The sequence below is a fragment of the Stylophora pistillata genome, chromosome 3 (assembly GCF_964205215.1).
Source record: "Stylophora pistillata chromosome 3, jaStyPist1.2, whole genome shotgun sequence".
Taxonomy (NCBI): Eukaryota; Metazoa; Cnidaria; class Anthozoa; order Scleractinia; family Pocilloporidae; genus Stylophora; species Stylophora pistillata.
In genome coordinates this window covers 41,848,465-41,865,368 of record NC_142521.1, presented here as the reverse complement: position 1 = coordinate 41,865,368, position 16,904 = coordinate 41,848,465, and the positions used below count along the sequence as shown (strand labels likewise).

At 38.0% G+C, this 16,904-nt stretch overlaps 2 protein-coding genes and 1 pseudogene across 3 annotated transcripts in view; all 3 read right to left on the bottom strand.

Annotated features, from left to right (window-relative positions):
* Positions 1-14,889, bottom strand: part of LOC111328963 (uncharacterized) — a 63,100-nt gene extending 48,211 nt beyond the window's left edge. Inside the window, exon 1 of the mRNA XM_088752333.1 lies at positions 14,853-14,889. The gene's annotated coding sequence lies outside the window, so the exon portion shown is untranslated. The remainder of the gene's footprint in view (positions 1-14,852) is intronic.
* The window catches only part of LOC148736155 (uncharacterized), a 165,913-nt pseudogene that overhangs the window by 130,993 nt on the left and 18,016 nt on the right, over positions 1-16,904 (bottom strand). The window lies entirely within an intron of this gene.
* On the bottom strand, positions 908-14,941 carry LOC148736158 (uncharacterized). The gene is made up of 5 exons (XM_088752340.1): positions 14,853-14,941; positions 11,152-11,232; positions 8,169-8,865; positions 7,387-7,788; positions 908-4,382 (listed from the first exon to the last, which is right to left on the bottom strand). Exons 3-5 carry the CDS (start codon positions 8,782-8,784, stop codon positions 1,684-1,686), a joined length of 3,717 nt encoding a protein of 1,238 aa, XP_088608466.1. The 5' UTR covers positions 8,785-8,865; positions 11,152-11,232; positions 14,853-14,941; the 3' UTR covers positions 908-1,683.

Below are 16,904 nucleotides of genomic sequence, written 5' to 3'. Positions count from 1 at the left end.
TAATTCAAAACTTCATAAAAACTCATGTATTTATTGAATCTCATTTATCACTTTCACGGGTTTATTACGAATCAACTTAACGGCCTGCTCTCAGTTGACTTGTTAGCTCAATTGGTGGAGCGCTGCACTAGTATCGCAGAGGTCAGTGGTCCGAGTCCCGTACAGGCCTAATTTTTTTCAGGTCTGATTTTCGCTGTTGCATAAATAGCGCTATCTACTGCGAGGATCGTGCATCATACGTACTGCGAGGATCGTGCATCATACATAAAAACTTCAGTCGTCCAAAAGTGAGAGACCGTTTTTGGGAGGAGTGGCCTTCATTGTAGCGGGAGGGGGGAAGAGGGGTTTACATTAGTTTTCCTTTCAACAAACTGTCAAGAGGGCCAAGGGAGTGGGCCTTAATTCGAGTGGGCCCTTATTAGAGTGTGGGCTCATATCTGAGGAAATACCGTTGTAAGGAATAAAAATAAATCACTTCGAACTGAATTATCTGAGGATATTTTCATCCTAAAGGATCTCTTCACGTCCTCACGGCCGCCGCAAAGAAAAAAAAAAGTACTAATTATTAGTAGTGCAAAGCTGTTTTCCTTTACGCTCAACCGTAAGCGGAAATAATTAGAACCAAAAATTCGAAGTATACCGGTAAACTATGACATATCAATTAATGATGGTAACTCTAAGTTTTTTAAGTAAAATCTCTCTAATTTTATACTCAAGTCAATGTTATTCTGAAAATGTACATACGTTGCTCGTTCGAAATAGATACATTTCTCGAATAATTTAAAAAGAAAAGGCTATCACTAGCTGATGCCTTTACTTCCCTAACTAGTGCTGAGCCTCCCACGGCCCCAGATAAAATAAGTAATATTATATGGACGACATTTCTGAAGGCTATCGGCCGAGCACCGTAGCTGCTGCACAAAAATAATTTAATCGGTTGATTTATTTTCATAAAATCCTGAACAACATGAAATGCTAAAGTTCTGAGATGCCTGCATACAGAACTATTAAGTTAAAAGGCCTGTAAGGGTCGTGTATCTTACCAAAACAAAATGCAACTTCAAGTATATACACTACTTGATCAGCAAACGTTTTCGCTGTCTGTTCTCATATTAACAGTAGCCTCCATTTGGCAAAGATATTTGTCCGCGGACATAATCTGCTCCGAGATGCTAACATTTCTCATAGAGCGAAGGTTGGGAAAAACTGTGAGCTTCGGCATAACTACCTTGGTAGTTAACAAAACAGCAGAATATCTCTGGTGAAATGTACTACTGACCAAAAACAGTCATAAAGCGTACCTCAGGTTTACCGAGCAACCTTTTCGCGTTCAAAAACTGCTGACTTTCAAAACTCAACTAAATTCATAAAAAAAAAAACAAAAAACATCTTTCTTGTTGTGCTACGCATTTCTTGTCACGTGGACGACTTATGCTTTCGTTAAAACGTTATATGTTCGAGCATCTTAACCGAAATTTGTCAAAAACCAAAAAATTATTGAGGGGGAAAACTTCAAAAACAGTTCCATAAACTTCGATTATGTGTTCAACGTCTTTGCTTAAAAATGTATTTATGCGTGGTACTGGGACGAGCAGCTCAAGTCACATAACACTGATCACAATCAGTCTTTCCGTCAGTCCTCATTTCTATCTTCTTACATGTTGAATGAACCTAGTGTTACAACTACCGGTAATCAACAAGAACCAGCGGCAGTTCGAGATTCACGATAGTTTCCACCCTGTTTTCGTCACCCAGTGGATTGTCTCTTAGCCCCAGGCTCCTCAGATTAGGAATGGAATTCAAACTACACACTAAACCACGCAAGTCACGTTCATCCATATTTGAAGAACTAAGATCTACCTCCCGCAAGCTGGGAAAGAACTGAAAACGCTCAGTCAGTTGAGCAAAGCAACCTCTGAATCTGAAATTAGAGATATGGAACTCCTCTAAAGCTGGAAATCTTTTGTTAAATCCTCCAAATAGGGCCTTCATGTCCTCCACTTGTACAGTGCTCCCCTTCCTCCCTTCTAACCGTAGTTTCTTTAGAGACAACATTTCAGGAAGTGACCGACCAAGTGCCGCGGCTATTGCTGGAGTCATTCTCAAGCTGACCAGTGTCAGTTCCTGAAGAGTCTTGTGTGTGATGCTACAAACCAGTTTGTTTTGTACTTCAGCATAAGCGTTATGTAAATCAAGGTAAAATTTGATGAGGTTGTTGAACCGTGGTAACAAACTGGCGAGCTTTAATACTTCATAAGATGTCGACAACTCTATCCAGAAACCGCGTCCAAGCACCAACCGACACGTAAGAGGATTTGGTATTTGTTCCAGGCATTCCAAAGCACCCTCATTCAAACGATCCATTTCAAAGCTTTCGAAACTGTTACAATCTCTAATTATGGTACTAAAACTGCGCATTGTTGGCTCGTTAATATCTGACGCAAAGTGTACAAATCTAAGGAATTTCAGAGATGACGACTTTGGACACAAACTTGCGGAATGAGATGGAGCGAAATTCTCAGGGAACAGTTTGGCATGGTCATCACACCGCAACTCCAGTTCAGTGAAGTAAAACAGTGTCTGACCACTGTGGAAATGAAGGATGCAACCTAATCCACAATTACGTCTACATTCGACTGATTCGAATTTCTTTAAAAGTTCTTCAGCTGAAACAGCCGCCAAATTCTCAGTCGCTTTTAGCGGAATATGTAAGCAATTGAGAAACTCAAGCGACTCGCATAGTACCCTCATTTCGTCAGAAACCCAGCGATCGCAGAACACCACACCACGAATTGAGACTTCATTTAAAATTTTCCGTTCCGGCACAAGGTCACTAATTGATCTTCCATACCGCGAAAGAAAAATGATCCCCTCGGTGCAATTTAAACAATGTCTTAACAGTTCAGTTTTTGATTCAACTTCATCAAAGGAATCGTAGACAAGGTTAATGAACCTCCTCTGCTTGTTAGTGACGCGACTTAGTGCCACGTCTGTCTCCCTTTGTTCATCAGGTATTGTCTTTGACAAATCCAGGTCTGAGTCAGAGACTCTTACTGATGTCAAGTGCTCAAAAACTTTCACTGCTCCGCCATATGACAAACCACAAATAAACTTAAAGACATTTTCCAAGGACCTGCACTTGTCCAAGGTTCGGGCCCGGTCGTTAATTTCACCGAGATTTCCTTTAAGGACACATCGGTAGGTAATATACCACGCTGCTAAGAACTCCTGTATGCTCTTGTGAATGAACGATACCATTCCTGCTGGTCGAATATTTTCTGCATACTCATTGACTTGAAGTAAGCCCATAATCCGACTTTCTTCACAAAGGATGGCAGCGGACAATTGATCGTACTCAAATACATGATCGTCATTTAAAAGACATTCTAAAGCCACCTTTCCGATTTCAGCCAGAATCTCTGTGAAATCTTCAACTTTGCGAGGGTTAGAAGAAGAACATTTCCCGTCATTATGATCCAAAACGTTCTGGATGATCGCTTTGTACAATTTTGTTTTGGAGTCAGGAAAGCTCTGTAGCTCTCCCTTTTTCCACAAAGTGCAAAAGAAAAGTAGAAGAAGCGGAACTCTCGCTAAACCTCTCACGCCTCGGTCGTCAAGATGAACCCATAACTCTCGTGTTTGTGTTTCGCTACCAAGCATTCTGATCATAAAGGCCTTTCTGTCCTCTTCACTGAAACCAGTGATCGCAGCATGCACGTCCTGAAATTCTACCAGCTCGTCAGCCTTGGAAATTCGAGTTGTTATCAACACACAACAGTTCCTCAGTTTATTTCCTCTGAATATCTCAAATATTTCAGAGTTCCGTGCGCACTGATACTCGTCGTAACCATCAAACACCAGGAGAACTTTGTCTTGGTTTTGGGTGATATAACTCAGTAGGCCGTCTTTCATGGCTGTGTCCTCCTCAGCAAAAATATGAGAGGCGCTTATGACATCTCTGAGGCTTTGGTGTTTGGATACTTTTTTGAGATCAATAATAACAGCAAGCTCGAACTTCTTCAGGATAGCTCTCTGTTCATCTGTCAACCTGTTTTCGTCAAGTTCAGCCCAGTCCATTGCCAGTTTCTTCACAAACGTGCTCTTCCCGATTCCAGTCTGCCCTTGCACGAGTATCCTGTTTGACGGCAATCCGTTCTTGTTTTCAGTGAACATATCAGTGTAGTGATTCAAGTCAGCCCGCGATGACCCAGCTGGGGTTTGTTCTTCCTTCACCCAGGACAGTCGAGTGTAGATCTGGTGAATGTTCACGGCAGATTTTTTGCACCACACAGAGGTGGGCACCGTGGCGGTTCTCTTGTAATACACTGCAACTTTACGCTGACAGATTTGCACATCAAAAGTGTCCCCAGGAAGGAGGTCTGCTAAAGAAAAACAACGAATTGATGAACATAATCAGTGGTAACCAGCATACGAAAGATGGTAAATTTCGAGTCAGGTACTGAAAAGGAGGAAGACGTTTTTTCATTTTGTTACGATTTTTTTTAGGGAACTCAGACAAGCTCGTGGTAAGACGAAAAATGTCTTTCTGTATTTCATTATCGAGCTCATAATTGACTATCTTTTTTATCTTATAATTTAAGCACATGATCCTAGCAATATGCAAGTATGCGTCGATCGACATATTTCCAAGGTGAGCTCGCTCCATACAGGTTCCAGTAACCTGAACTTATCGGTCTGTTTAAGCATCAATATATGTATCCTGGCTTTCTAATTCATCTTGTTTTGAGCCTATTTCTAGATAGAAGATATTTTTACTTCCTTATCGCACAAGCAATGCTACTTAGTTTGGTGTACCACTTTAAAAATGTACATGAACTTTTTGCCTATTTAATCAAATAAATCTGTTCAATTCTCATGAAAACTGGTTACTAAATTGCTTATTATTGGGAAAATATACATAAGACTTCACTCTTGAATGAGCAAATATTTGCTTTTTCTGAGAGATGTAAGTAAAAAGATTGATTTTAGCCAACAAGATTAACAATAACCTGCCACGTTCACAGATGTAACTCTGGGCTGTTTAGAAAAGGTTTTTCACGAAGTTAATTTTTGAAGCTAATGGGAGCTGCCGCGCCTCAAAACGCATTAACATACAACGTGAAGTCCTAGTTTTTGATTTCATTAAAACGGGAGTAACTAGTGAATTTACCGTGGCATCATTTCTGATTTTAAACCTGGCATTTATTTGTTTTAATGATGGTGTTGGTAATAATGTTCACGTTACTGAGAAAGTATCGTTTTGGAAGAAATATCAAGCTTCATTTAATCACTCCCTAAAGTTCACGTTTCTTTTTTTTTCCCATCCCTTTTAACTTCTTTCAGTTTACTTGTACTGGTAACGTTCACAGCATGAATCAAACCAATCTCGTCACCAGACTCCTGACTCGCTTGAACAGCAATCTTTCTGCTGCCTAAGGGCGACAGAGGCTCTCGGCGGAAAGACACTGATAGCAAACATTAACGCCATCTATCAACGGCAGCGGAAGTAAACGTTTGAAGTTCCCCTGACAACCATTATCACTTATTTTTCTTATGGCCCAAATGAAAATTAAAACTATAAAAAGACTTCACGCAATATTAAAAAAAGACATCTCTCAATCCATGAGACATCAGTTTCAGTTTTATCTGCTAACCAATTTCCTATCAAAACTTCTAGAGAACGCAGTCTGTGGTGGACACTGATCTTTTGAATTGGCCAGAGACATGTTTTCTTCTGGGTTTTACCCAGAAAATTGAATGTCAGAAGAAAATAAATGTTTCATTTAAAGAGCGTGTAAGATCCCTTGCCGATGCTTGAAATGATTATTGATGGTTATTATTGTTTTATTCTGATATTGAACCTCTCACGAAACCACCGCATGAAAACCCTATTGATCACCAAATCTTTATAGATCGTTTTCACTCTGACGCAATGAGAAAATAAATCAAAAACTATTCATTGGATAAGGTCAGGAAATTGCAATGTTGTAGGAGAAAGGTGAAAAAGACACTTCTTCAAGTCTTAGGCCTTTTCGTTTTCCCAAACTTCAAATATTCTTCGAAATGTTTGCGCACATTTGCAGAGCCCATTATGGAGCCGCCGGCGCCATGTTGGTGCACCTCTTTGGCACCAATATGGCGACTGGAAAATAATATAAACATCTGGAACTTACTTTGCTATCTAGTCGACTGATTATCTCAACTGAGCCAACAAGCATTAATAAATGCACTTTTCCCAACACTTAAACTCCTAAAAAGGCTAAAAATCACTAGATAAGAGTATATTTTTCGATAGACACGATCGGAGCTGTATGCCACGCACCCCCACAACTGCGAACTTCAAATCGCGCTGGTTTCCAAAGTAAGCACGTTATTGAGCTGAAAAGGTGAAATCAGATATGACTCTAAACCCTCTTATACCTCATGAGGATAAAAATTTTCGTGGCTCTTTAGTTTTAATTTTTTTAATTTGATGACGTCAAGTAAAAACGATCTATTGCACCGAACTTAGATAGAATCTGCGTTTCCCCCACCCAAAAAAGCACTTGAAGGTCGATTTGTTCAAATTCCCGTACAACAGGGCAAAACTTAAGTTCAAATGCCTCAGCCAAGTCCCAGATTTGATGGCCAACTTTTTTGTAAAAGGCAAAATCAGCGACCGAGACTATCTACACATTGACCGTGCCTTAAAACCTAGATCTTGTAGACCTCTTCTTCTGGGCTACTTGCTTGCAAAAGTGAACTCTTTACCTTTAACACCTCCCTACCTAAGTATGCATTCCACTAGAAACATTTTACACTGAGGGTTCCCCACCCCAGCCAAGCAAAGTCGAAATTCCTAATGCCCAGTCATGGACAATAGTCAAATGCCTGTAGGTTGCCCGGGGAGATGTTGAAAATTCGAATTTATCAATGCATATTCTCTTCATTAAACTTTGGCTTGATATAATATTCCAAAACATCAACTAAGGGTTGGATTTTGAACCTGTGCAGTAGTAAGCAACCAGGATGGTTGTACCTACTTATGCTCGTATCTCTAGGGCTATCACATCCCTTCCCGATCAAGTCAATTTTTTCACAGCTTTAAAAGGCGGGGGGGGGAGGGGGGGACGGCCATCAAGGCGTATTTTAAACTTTTCGATTTTTCGGATAAAGCAAAGCGAGATAGAACTTTTTGATATAAGTTTTGAAAAAGGTTCATCAAAAGGGCCTTTTAGGAAAAATAAAATGAAATTTGCAATTGTCGGCGGATTCCCAATAGTTATGGTCAGTGGCTCTTTTAAAACTTTGGAATCGTGTATCCCAAAGGGTATATTTCATAAATGTACGAAGACAAAAATTCGCTTCGTGGGCACTTTAGCCCTCTGTAATCTCAGTATGACTTACCTAGTTTCTCATTCTCGACTTTAAGTTCTAATTGGTTCATTCTGTCTTTTAGACCTTGCCCCAGTTGGTCCACTTTGTACTCTGTCTTGGTCGCCTTTTCCTCAAGTTGCTTCATTTTGGTGTTTGTCGCTGTAATACCTTCCTCCATTCTCTGAACCCTTCTCAATAATTCCTCTCCGATGGTTTTCTCAATGGCCGTGAGTCTTTCCAGAGTACATTTCAACTCTTCTGTTCTGGTGTGTTCCTCATCACATAGCCTTTCTTGAAGGACAGCAGCAGTTTGCTGGACTTGGGAAAGCTGAGCGCTCTGCAAACTCAAGTCCTTGATGATATCATTTATTTCTGTTTTTGCCAGAGAAAGAAGATCATTGTCCACAGCATGACCCATACACAGCTGGCAACCTACAAAGTAAGAAGCAAACAGACCAATTAAGAAACTATGGAGGCTTTCAATTTCATCACAATCAGTGCGTCCCATAGTTATGCTACTGAAGAAACACAAGATTGACGACAAAGAAAGGGCGCCCTTGCGAGTAGATGAGGTTACAGAGCAAATTTTTCTAGTTTACAAGTGATTCAGTTTTTCAAGAGAGATGGAACTGGCCTGAGATTAACTAAAACATGACGAAAACTTAATATAATAGAAGACTTTCCTACATAAAAAAAAATCTGAAAAATATCGTGTCTAGTAACCTAGTAAATATCATTGTGTGTCTGAATGTTACTAAAATTGAAACCAATTTTTAGCATAAAAAAAGGGAAGAAAACACAGGTAATTATACCTTTCCCTTGCCAATCAGATAGCTGATCCAATATGTTCTTCTCCTTACCACCAGGCAGCCCCAGACTTCTTACCAGGGTCTCCAGCTTTGAGAAGCAATCATTGAAGAAAGCTTCAGTCCATTCTGTCACATCAAAATGGCTCCACTTGTTCCTCACATCTTTCCTGACAGCATCAGCTGATGTTTGAATAGCACCAGAAAAAATGGCAGCTGGATGGTAGTTATTAACCTGCAACAGTCGAAGGATGGCAGTCATGTCCAGTGACTCATCAAAGGCTGAAAACTCAGCAAGATGTTTGTAACGGAAATACAACCTGGCCAGGTCTACTGGACTGTTCACAGTGTAGTTGTACAAGCTGGTATGATTGCCATGGTTGATCAGATTGTTGTTGATATTCTGAAATTTCAATCTTCCCAGGTTGGGATTAGCATGAAACTGATGATAGGTCAGTGTCGCCAGGGTACAGGGTGTGGTCAGACCACTGCAGTATGTGTCCAGGTTTGTGTAATGAGTGTCCATTCCTTGTTTGATAACATCTCGTAAAACTGGAGCGACAACTTTGTTGATGGCTATTCCAATGACCAGCCATCTTTTTTCAGAATCAGAGACAATCATCTCCGATTAGTATTTTGATGTCTTCTGACAAAAAAACTGTTACCGCACGATTTGTGACTATTCACATGTCAGTGGCACGATCTGGAAAAAGACAATAAGAAAAATTAATTATTTGAGTCAAATCAATTATTCAGACCATTGATTCCCACTTTATGGACGCTAAGGGTTTCTGCAACAATTTAACATAACAGTGAATAGGAAAGAAGTGGAATACTTGAAAACATCTTGGCTAAATTCATATGAAAAGAGATATCTTCTACATAACAGACCTCAGCATAATCATCAATTGCATTATTATATGTAACCATCTATTGACCACTTTGATAAATGGCTGCCAGATTAATATTATTTTGTTTAAATTTAAATTAGCCTTTCTGGCCTCGCTTGAGATAATATATTCTGATCTGTATTACACTTGAAATGACACTGAAATGTGCAGTACATGGCAAACCTTCACTATTTTAGCCCCAGATTCCCTGTACTTTTGGAAATGTGTGGACTGGGGAGAGGGCTAAAGATGATGATGTTGGAATATTATACTTTAACCTTTTCACCCCTAATAGTGATTAGCATCTAATTTCTCCTCACATTATAACCCCTGAATCACACATTAAGGTCATGAGAATAAAGGAAATGATCACAAACTTAAGAAGATCTTGATTGTTTCATACATTCTCCTAGTCAGCACCTTAGGGAATGTATGGAGAACAGTATGAAGAATATGCACACTGATGTTAAGGTGCATTGTGACAGATCTCAAAGAGTTTGCAAAGGTATACATGCATGTAGATACATGCATTGTGAGGGCTCAGGGTTTAGGCACATGTCTACAATTGCTGAGAACTTTTTTTAGTATAATGGAACTCAGGGGTGGATCCTGGATTTTTTTGAGGAGGGGGTCCACCACTAAAGAATGGTATGGAGAACAGTATGGAGAGTATGCACACTGATGTAAAGGTGCATTGTGACACATCTCAAAGAGTTTGCAAAGGTATACATGCATGTAGGTACATGCATTGCGAGGGCTCAGGGTTTAAGCCATGTCTGCAATTGCTGAGAACTTTTTTTAGTATAGTGGAACTCAGGGGTGGATCCTGGATTTTTTTGAGGAGGGGGTCCACAACTAAAGAATGGTATGGAGAACAGTATGGAGAGTATGCACACTGATGTTAAGGTGCATTGTGACACATTTCAAAGAGTTTGCAAAGGTATACATGCATGTAGATACATGCATTGTGAGGGCTCAGGGTTTAAGTGCATGTCTGCAATTGCTGAGAACTTTTTTTAGTATAATGGAACTCAGGGGTGGATCCTGGATTTCTTTGAGGAGGGGGTCAACCATTAAAGAATGGTATGGAGAACAGTATGGAGAATATACGCACTGATGTTAAGGTGCATTGTGACACATCTCAAAGAGTTTGCAAAGGTATACATGCATGTAGATACATGCATTGTGAGGGCTCAGGGTTTAAGCGCATGTCTGCAATTGCTTAGAGTTTTTTATAGTATAATGGAACTCAGGGGTGGATCCTGGATTTTTTGAGGAGGGGGTGCACCACTAAAGAATGGCATAACTGACAGGTGACCACATAGTTTTTTTTTTTTCGCAGAATACCACATCTATTAGAAAGCCGCATTTCATCTCAGGGGGGTGCACACCCCCTGCACCCTCCCCCTCGATCCGCCCCTGGTACTATTGTTCACAGCAGTAAGAGCTCTACGGTTTATAATCAAAATGGTTCAGTCCTTCTTTCTGTCATCAGTCAACAGAACCTTAAAAGTAGTGGCCATGCCCCCCCCCTTACTAGGTGGTAGACAACCCTCCAATTAATGTAAAATTCAGAATTGTGTAACTTATGTCTGACTAATAAGTTAAGTTACTAGCAAGGTTCCTCTTCCTCTCAAACAATGTAGCTGCTTAAAGGAACTCAAATCGCTTGTTAATTGCAAACTTGGCAATGTTAATGATTGGCTTAAAGCCAATAAACTATCTCTGAACATAAAAAAATCAAACTTTGCAATTTTTCGTCCCCGACAAAAAACATATGCCTTTTATACTTAGGATTAGAATTTTTGACTCAGTGACTTATACCTATGCAAACCTTGAAATGAAAGACTGTGTAAAATATCTCGGCTTAATGATTGATTCAAACCTTTCATGGAAATACCATATAAAATCTATCTGCCACAAAATTAGCCAGTCAATAGGAATTATTGCCAAGATTCAACATTATGTCCCACGTCGTGTCTTACTTTCAGTTTACAATTCACTAATTGTCCCTTATTTAACTTATGGTATTTGTGCTTGGGGAAATTCTGCCGTGACATTTCAAAAAGAGATCATAATTCTACAAAAACGGTCCTTACCTCTTATTTACTTCTGTCAGTAAGTCTAAGGAGCACACCATACCCTTCTTTCTCAAATCGAATTGTCTTCCCCAACCTAGCCTATTTTTCAGAGATTGTAACTATTTAGTGTATGATATCAACAGACTGACAGCACCAGTTAGTATACTCAATCAGTTTGTTAAAACAAGTCAGATTCATAACTACAGAACAAGATCAGTCTCTGGTGACTCGTATTTTGTCAAATTTTCTAGAAAAGATAAAATGTAACTATGCTTCTTTCTCTAGAATTGCTTGATTAAACAACTCAAATGTTCGTCTTTTCGTAAAAATATAAAGGAGTTACTTCTAAATTTTTTACATTCAAAAGATGATTATGTCGAAGTCTCCTGTCTTATTAAGCTATTTAATACTTCAGGTTAGCCTCTTTTCATAATCTTAACATACTTGCTCTGTTTTATACTTATTCTATTTACTGCATAGTAGTATTTTCACTGTTAGTCCATCTATAAAGATAAATCCTGTACTTGTAAAATGTCCTCAGATCTCCCCGCCTCGATTAGTTCATAAGCTATTTGCGGGAAGAAACCAAATGAATGTACTTAGCTATAATATTATTATTTCTTATCTTAAATAAATAATCTAAACTGGCTTCCTTTTACTAAACAATCTCTAATAAAGAGATGTGCACTAGTGTATAAGTGGGTCCACAACTATGTTATGCCTAGTTAATTAAATAATTTATTAGTACGTTAGAAATTCAGAAATTCATAATCAAGCCACTAAACATTCAAAATAATGTAAATCTGATGTGCCCCAAGCATAAACGAAAAACAGAAGGAGGTCGTACTTTCACTATTAGGACTATACAGGACTGGAATTGCATGAATGCTAATATAAGAAATAATGGCTCGCTAGCAAGTTTTAAGCACAATGTTTTTAAATCCTTTCTAGCTGAACATAAGGCTGCGATGCACCTTAGACTGTAATTTGTATATATGTATTATGTTGTTTTTTATTTTCTTAGTCATAATGTCTTCTAAAAATTATTTATTATATTTTATCATTTTTAAATATGGTATATTTTATAGTTATTAGTTGTAGCATCTATATTATTTTGTAATTGTTTTGAGGGCCACAGAGTCATCAGTGTCTTAGGGCCACTAATAAGTGTTTTGACCCTCTCTAAATAAAGCCGATTATTATTATTATTTTATGCTAATTAGGATTATCACAAATTATGATATATTCAAGGAGAATGACTAATGAGATCTTGGGAATAAAAACAGTGAAGTGTAACAATAAACAAAAGTACTTTCAGTTTAAGTCTATAGACACATTCCACAGTTTACCATTGACTTCTTTCTACTAAACACTGAATAAATATAAAACATTTTTTTCTAAATTGTTTTTTGTTTTTTTTATGATCAAACGTAAAATTAATGGCAAAGTTACTGATTAAGACAGAAAGTGCAATGGTAACATATATAATCCTTCACTCCCCAGAGTACAATTACCAGTGAGAGAGAAATTTCTCCCTTTAAGAAAACATAAATACATTTTTATAAAAGAAAGGTGATCTGAAAAAGATAAAAAATATCAGCTGGTGGACTTCATCAGATTTATCATGAAAATCTTATAACTAAAAATTATCAAAGTAAGCTTTCAGACTAACAAAACTCTGAGCCTACAGGGCTTATGCAATTTGAAATGTGAAAAATTAATGCATGTTATTTACAGCAAATTACTCAGGAAATCATGTTGATGCTTATTAAATATAACTGTATATAAAAAAATTATTATTAAGAGGGCATAAAAACAAAAGAAGTAAAATTTTGACTGTGCTTGCCCTACAAAGTTTATGAAGATCTCTCAACTGAATGGCTAAATTTGTCAAATTCAAACTTTTACAAGATCATCATTGAAATTAGTTCAACTATGAACTTGAAAGTATGTGACAATTGATTTTAAAAGGTAAACTAGCTGTTCAATAAAAATCAGCTTCAATTATGAAAGCTCAGCATCAAACAGAACTCAATTGCTGAAACCTAGCAGGCAAAATCTGAGCACACCTTGAACATGCTTTAATTTGAAAAAGCGCTATTTGTTAATAACAAGTTTTCATCCAAAGTTACTAGAGATCTACACTCTTTTTAGCTAATTAGAATGAGGGCAATTTTTTCAAGTCTATAATTTTAAAAAATAGGACACTGACAGTGATGCATGACCACTATAATTCATATAGATCTTGGAAGTAAAAAGGATAATAACTGCAGATCAAACAATTCTGCTAAAACAATTCTATCCACTTAGGAGCTCTCTACTTGGTGTCTGTGAAACAATCATTCATCTAACCAGTAAAAGGCTCTAACCAGCACAAAGCTTTAAAGGAATGTGTTTTTTTCGTGTTTATAGCCAGAGAACAGTGAGATAGATCAGAGAGCAGCTGATTCAAGGCAGACATCTGTCTAAGATGCTATGAAATTTTGCTTTAATCAATAATGCACAGAAAACTGCAAATCATATCTTCAAACATTATAAAGTGAAGGTCACTTTGTCCTGACAAGTCAATGTAGAGAATAGTTTAATGAAAGTTTAATGATATATTACAATATTACAAAGAATATGCACTGCCCGCAGTTAGCAAAGGCTAATTGAGGCGGGCAGTGTTTAATACGTATATTATAAAATAAAAAGATTTACATGCAGAGCAACAACTGCATTAATACATTTAAATTACAGCAAAAAAGCAGAACAAGCTGGGGTCTTATAGTTGTGCTATTAAAGAAGACAAATCAATATAATCGTCATATTTTTAGAGTCTCTGCATGGAGTAGGAAATCATGAATTTTACTCTTAAAATTGTATTTTGATAGCTGGTGCACTTCACAAGACAAGCTATTCCAGATTCTAACACCATTTCTTGAAAATGCCCTTTTTTTTATATCTAATCTTGAACTTTCAATAAAATAGTCGCCTCTTGAAGAAGATCTTGTCTCATGGGGATGAATATTAGCTTGATAAGTGAATATTAGTTAGATATGTTCGAAGATGACAAATTATTGGATATGTCATGCATCATGATGGCAACTGATTTAAAGTAAAGGATATCTAAAGGAAGGAAACGAGGAGAAACAAAAAACGGGATTGCATGAGATCTGTAGTCACCAAAGTACATTAACCGAAGGGCTCGTTTTTTAAGGATTAGAATTTTATCTCTATGAATTAATATAAGGTGTAATAAATAAAAATGCAGCTACTGTTCCCTAAATTTATGGTCATACTCAGTATGTGAGTTATCTTCTTCCCACTTTACACTTGTGCTCAAACGTGATTAATGTTTCAGACTCAGACAAATTTTAGAAGAGATAAAAACGTGAGCTCTACCTGGTTGAAATGTTGATTATTTGATTCGTACCTTAATGCCGACGACCTGTAAATGTTCATTTAATATACTTCTTTATTTACGTACAGAGTCTGAGCTGTAGCGTTAAATTCAAAAGTAAACAGGGAGGGCAGCGAAAAGGCTGCAATTCAAACATGTATCCACAAAAGCGAAAGAGAAGGCAGAGAATTTTTTGTTAACGAAATCGAAACTAAATTTGCCTCAAAGGCGGAAGTTTGCTATACTTTCTTGAAGACCCAAACTTTACATCAAATTTACGTATGCAGACGCCGAAAGAGATAACTATCTGAGTGAACGCCTATTTATTTACACATACCTTGCAGCTTTGACTCTTCCTAAAGAATCCACTCGTAACGATCACCCGTTCCTTGTTTTCTGAGTAACGAAATCACGATTTACTTGCAAGTCCAAACACACCCATCGAGAATACTAGCTCCAATCTCCTACGCGATAAAGTCAGTCCGCGTTGCTCCTATCCAACTTTGTTCACTTCCTGTTGTAATCTTGACCTTTCCTTTGATTTTGATTGAATGAATGTTTACTCGTTTTTGTTTCAGTTTTGACAACACATTTATGATGGATCAGCTCTTCAAGACTCATATGGCCGGTTATTTACATGGTTTTACGCAATCAGTGGATATAAGGCTTTCTGCACAAGAGGTTTGATGTAATGAAATAAGCCCGGGGTGGGAGGGAGGGGAGGCGGTACTTCCGCGAAGTTTGGATAGGGGTGAGCCGCGAAGGTTCGTGAACCCTAACCCTATTTAAGGACTAAGAAAGCGAAAACTGATACCCTTTTTAAGGCCCAAAGCCGAAAAATGACACCCTATTCAAGGAAAAACAAAATTATTAATAGCATGAAAAGGAAAACTTTATTTCTTCTCTACAACATTGGATGTATAGCATCAAGCATAAAATACTACAATAAGCGTAGTTTACTAATATGCAATAATAACCATGATCATCTTTCAATACTGTATCTCTGTACAAATACGATCGTTAACAATATCCAGCGGTGTTACATCATTGTGATGAACAAAGCTAATGGAACTAAGAACCGAATGGAAGTAAATGAAAAAAAATTCTTGTGAACGTCAGGCTTTCCATAGTTCTAATCAACCTCCGCCCTTTTCAATGAAAAGAACGATAACCTGAAGCGCATACTTCACAAGGATTAGAATATATACGATACTCCTTGGTACATTGAGTAAAATATTTACATTAATACACTGTCAGAAACCCATAAGGGCTTAAACGTGTAACGTGCGTTCACAGCGTTGGAATATTCAATTTTGCTAAGTACCATATCTGGAAAATCGTAGATTTTGAACGCTCACGTATAATAAGCGTTGTTTGAATTTTGCAAATGCATGAAATAAAAGATTACTGGCGATTCCTCGCACGGTTTGGAATTTCGATTTGCACGCGAGGATTTGCAGCGGCGCCTAATGCATTTTTCACTCGCGGGATTTTTAAAAGCCATGGAGGAGGTAAACAAACATGGCGGCGCGTAATTTTTTTTGCCGAACTCTATTCACGTCTAGTATTCAGGGTAAATCGCATTTTTACGAAACTTTTAGCCGCCAAAAGTCTTTATTTGTACTATTAGCTAAAGAAAATATTGCTGGCCGATCGGCATATGTTGTGCCGAGAAGAAAATTTTATAGTTTTTATGTACGCGCCGCGATCGATCGTGAAGACTCTGGAGTGGACTCCGAAATTCCCGAGACCAAACCAAGCACACTTTTACTCCTTTATCTTTCCTGGGGCGGCTTTGTATGTGGCTTTAGTTTACTTAATCCATCGGTGGTCTATGCTGGAGAAAATGACGAAAACTCTGTCTGTGCCAATTCTGGTCGCCATAAAGGTCGTTTTGCGACGAAAAGACGCTTGAGCGTGTTGAAAAACCTTGCCAGGGTAAGCGAGAAAAAATCTCAGGAAAAATAAAATGATATGGAGGAAAAGGACATTGAGCCCCCCAGGAAAACAGTGACTAGGTCAAAACAGGTAAGTTATTTTTTGGACCAGTAAATTGTAACAAATAAAATTGAAGATATCGCCGTTTCTTTCGAGGACTTCAAAAGTAATCATTCTCTATTCATAGCAAAACATAGAGGAAGAGGACGCTCAAATGTTATCAGGCACACGAATCGTCAGCATGGAAGTGCTAAAAAATGACCTCAAGTCTTGTTTACATTGTCAAGCAGGTGAGGAAGACTTTGTGGACTTTTTCAATTGTAAAAATAGGCCAAGGAATAAACTGTTAGCATAAATATTGAGTTCTGCATGTACAGAGGTTGTTGTAAAAGTTGTTTTCCTTCTGCAACCACTATGAGGCTTTATGAACAATTACTGTATTAAATATTTA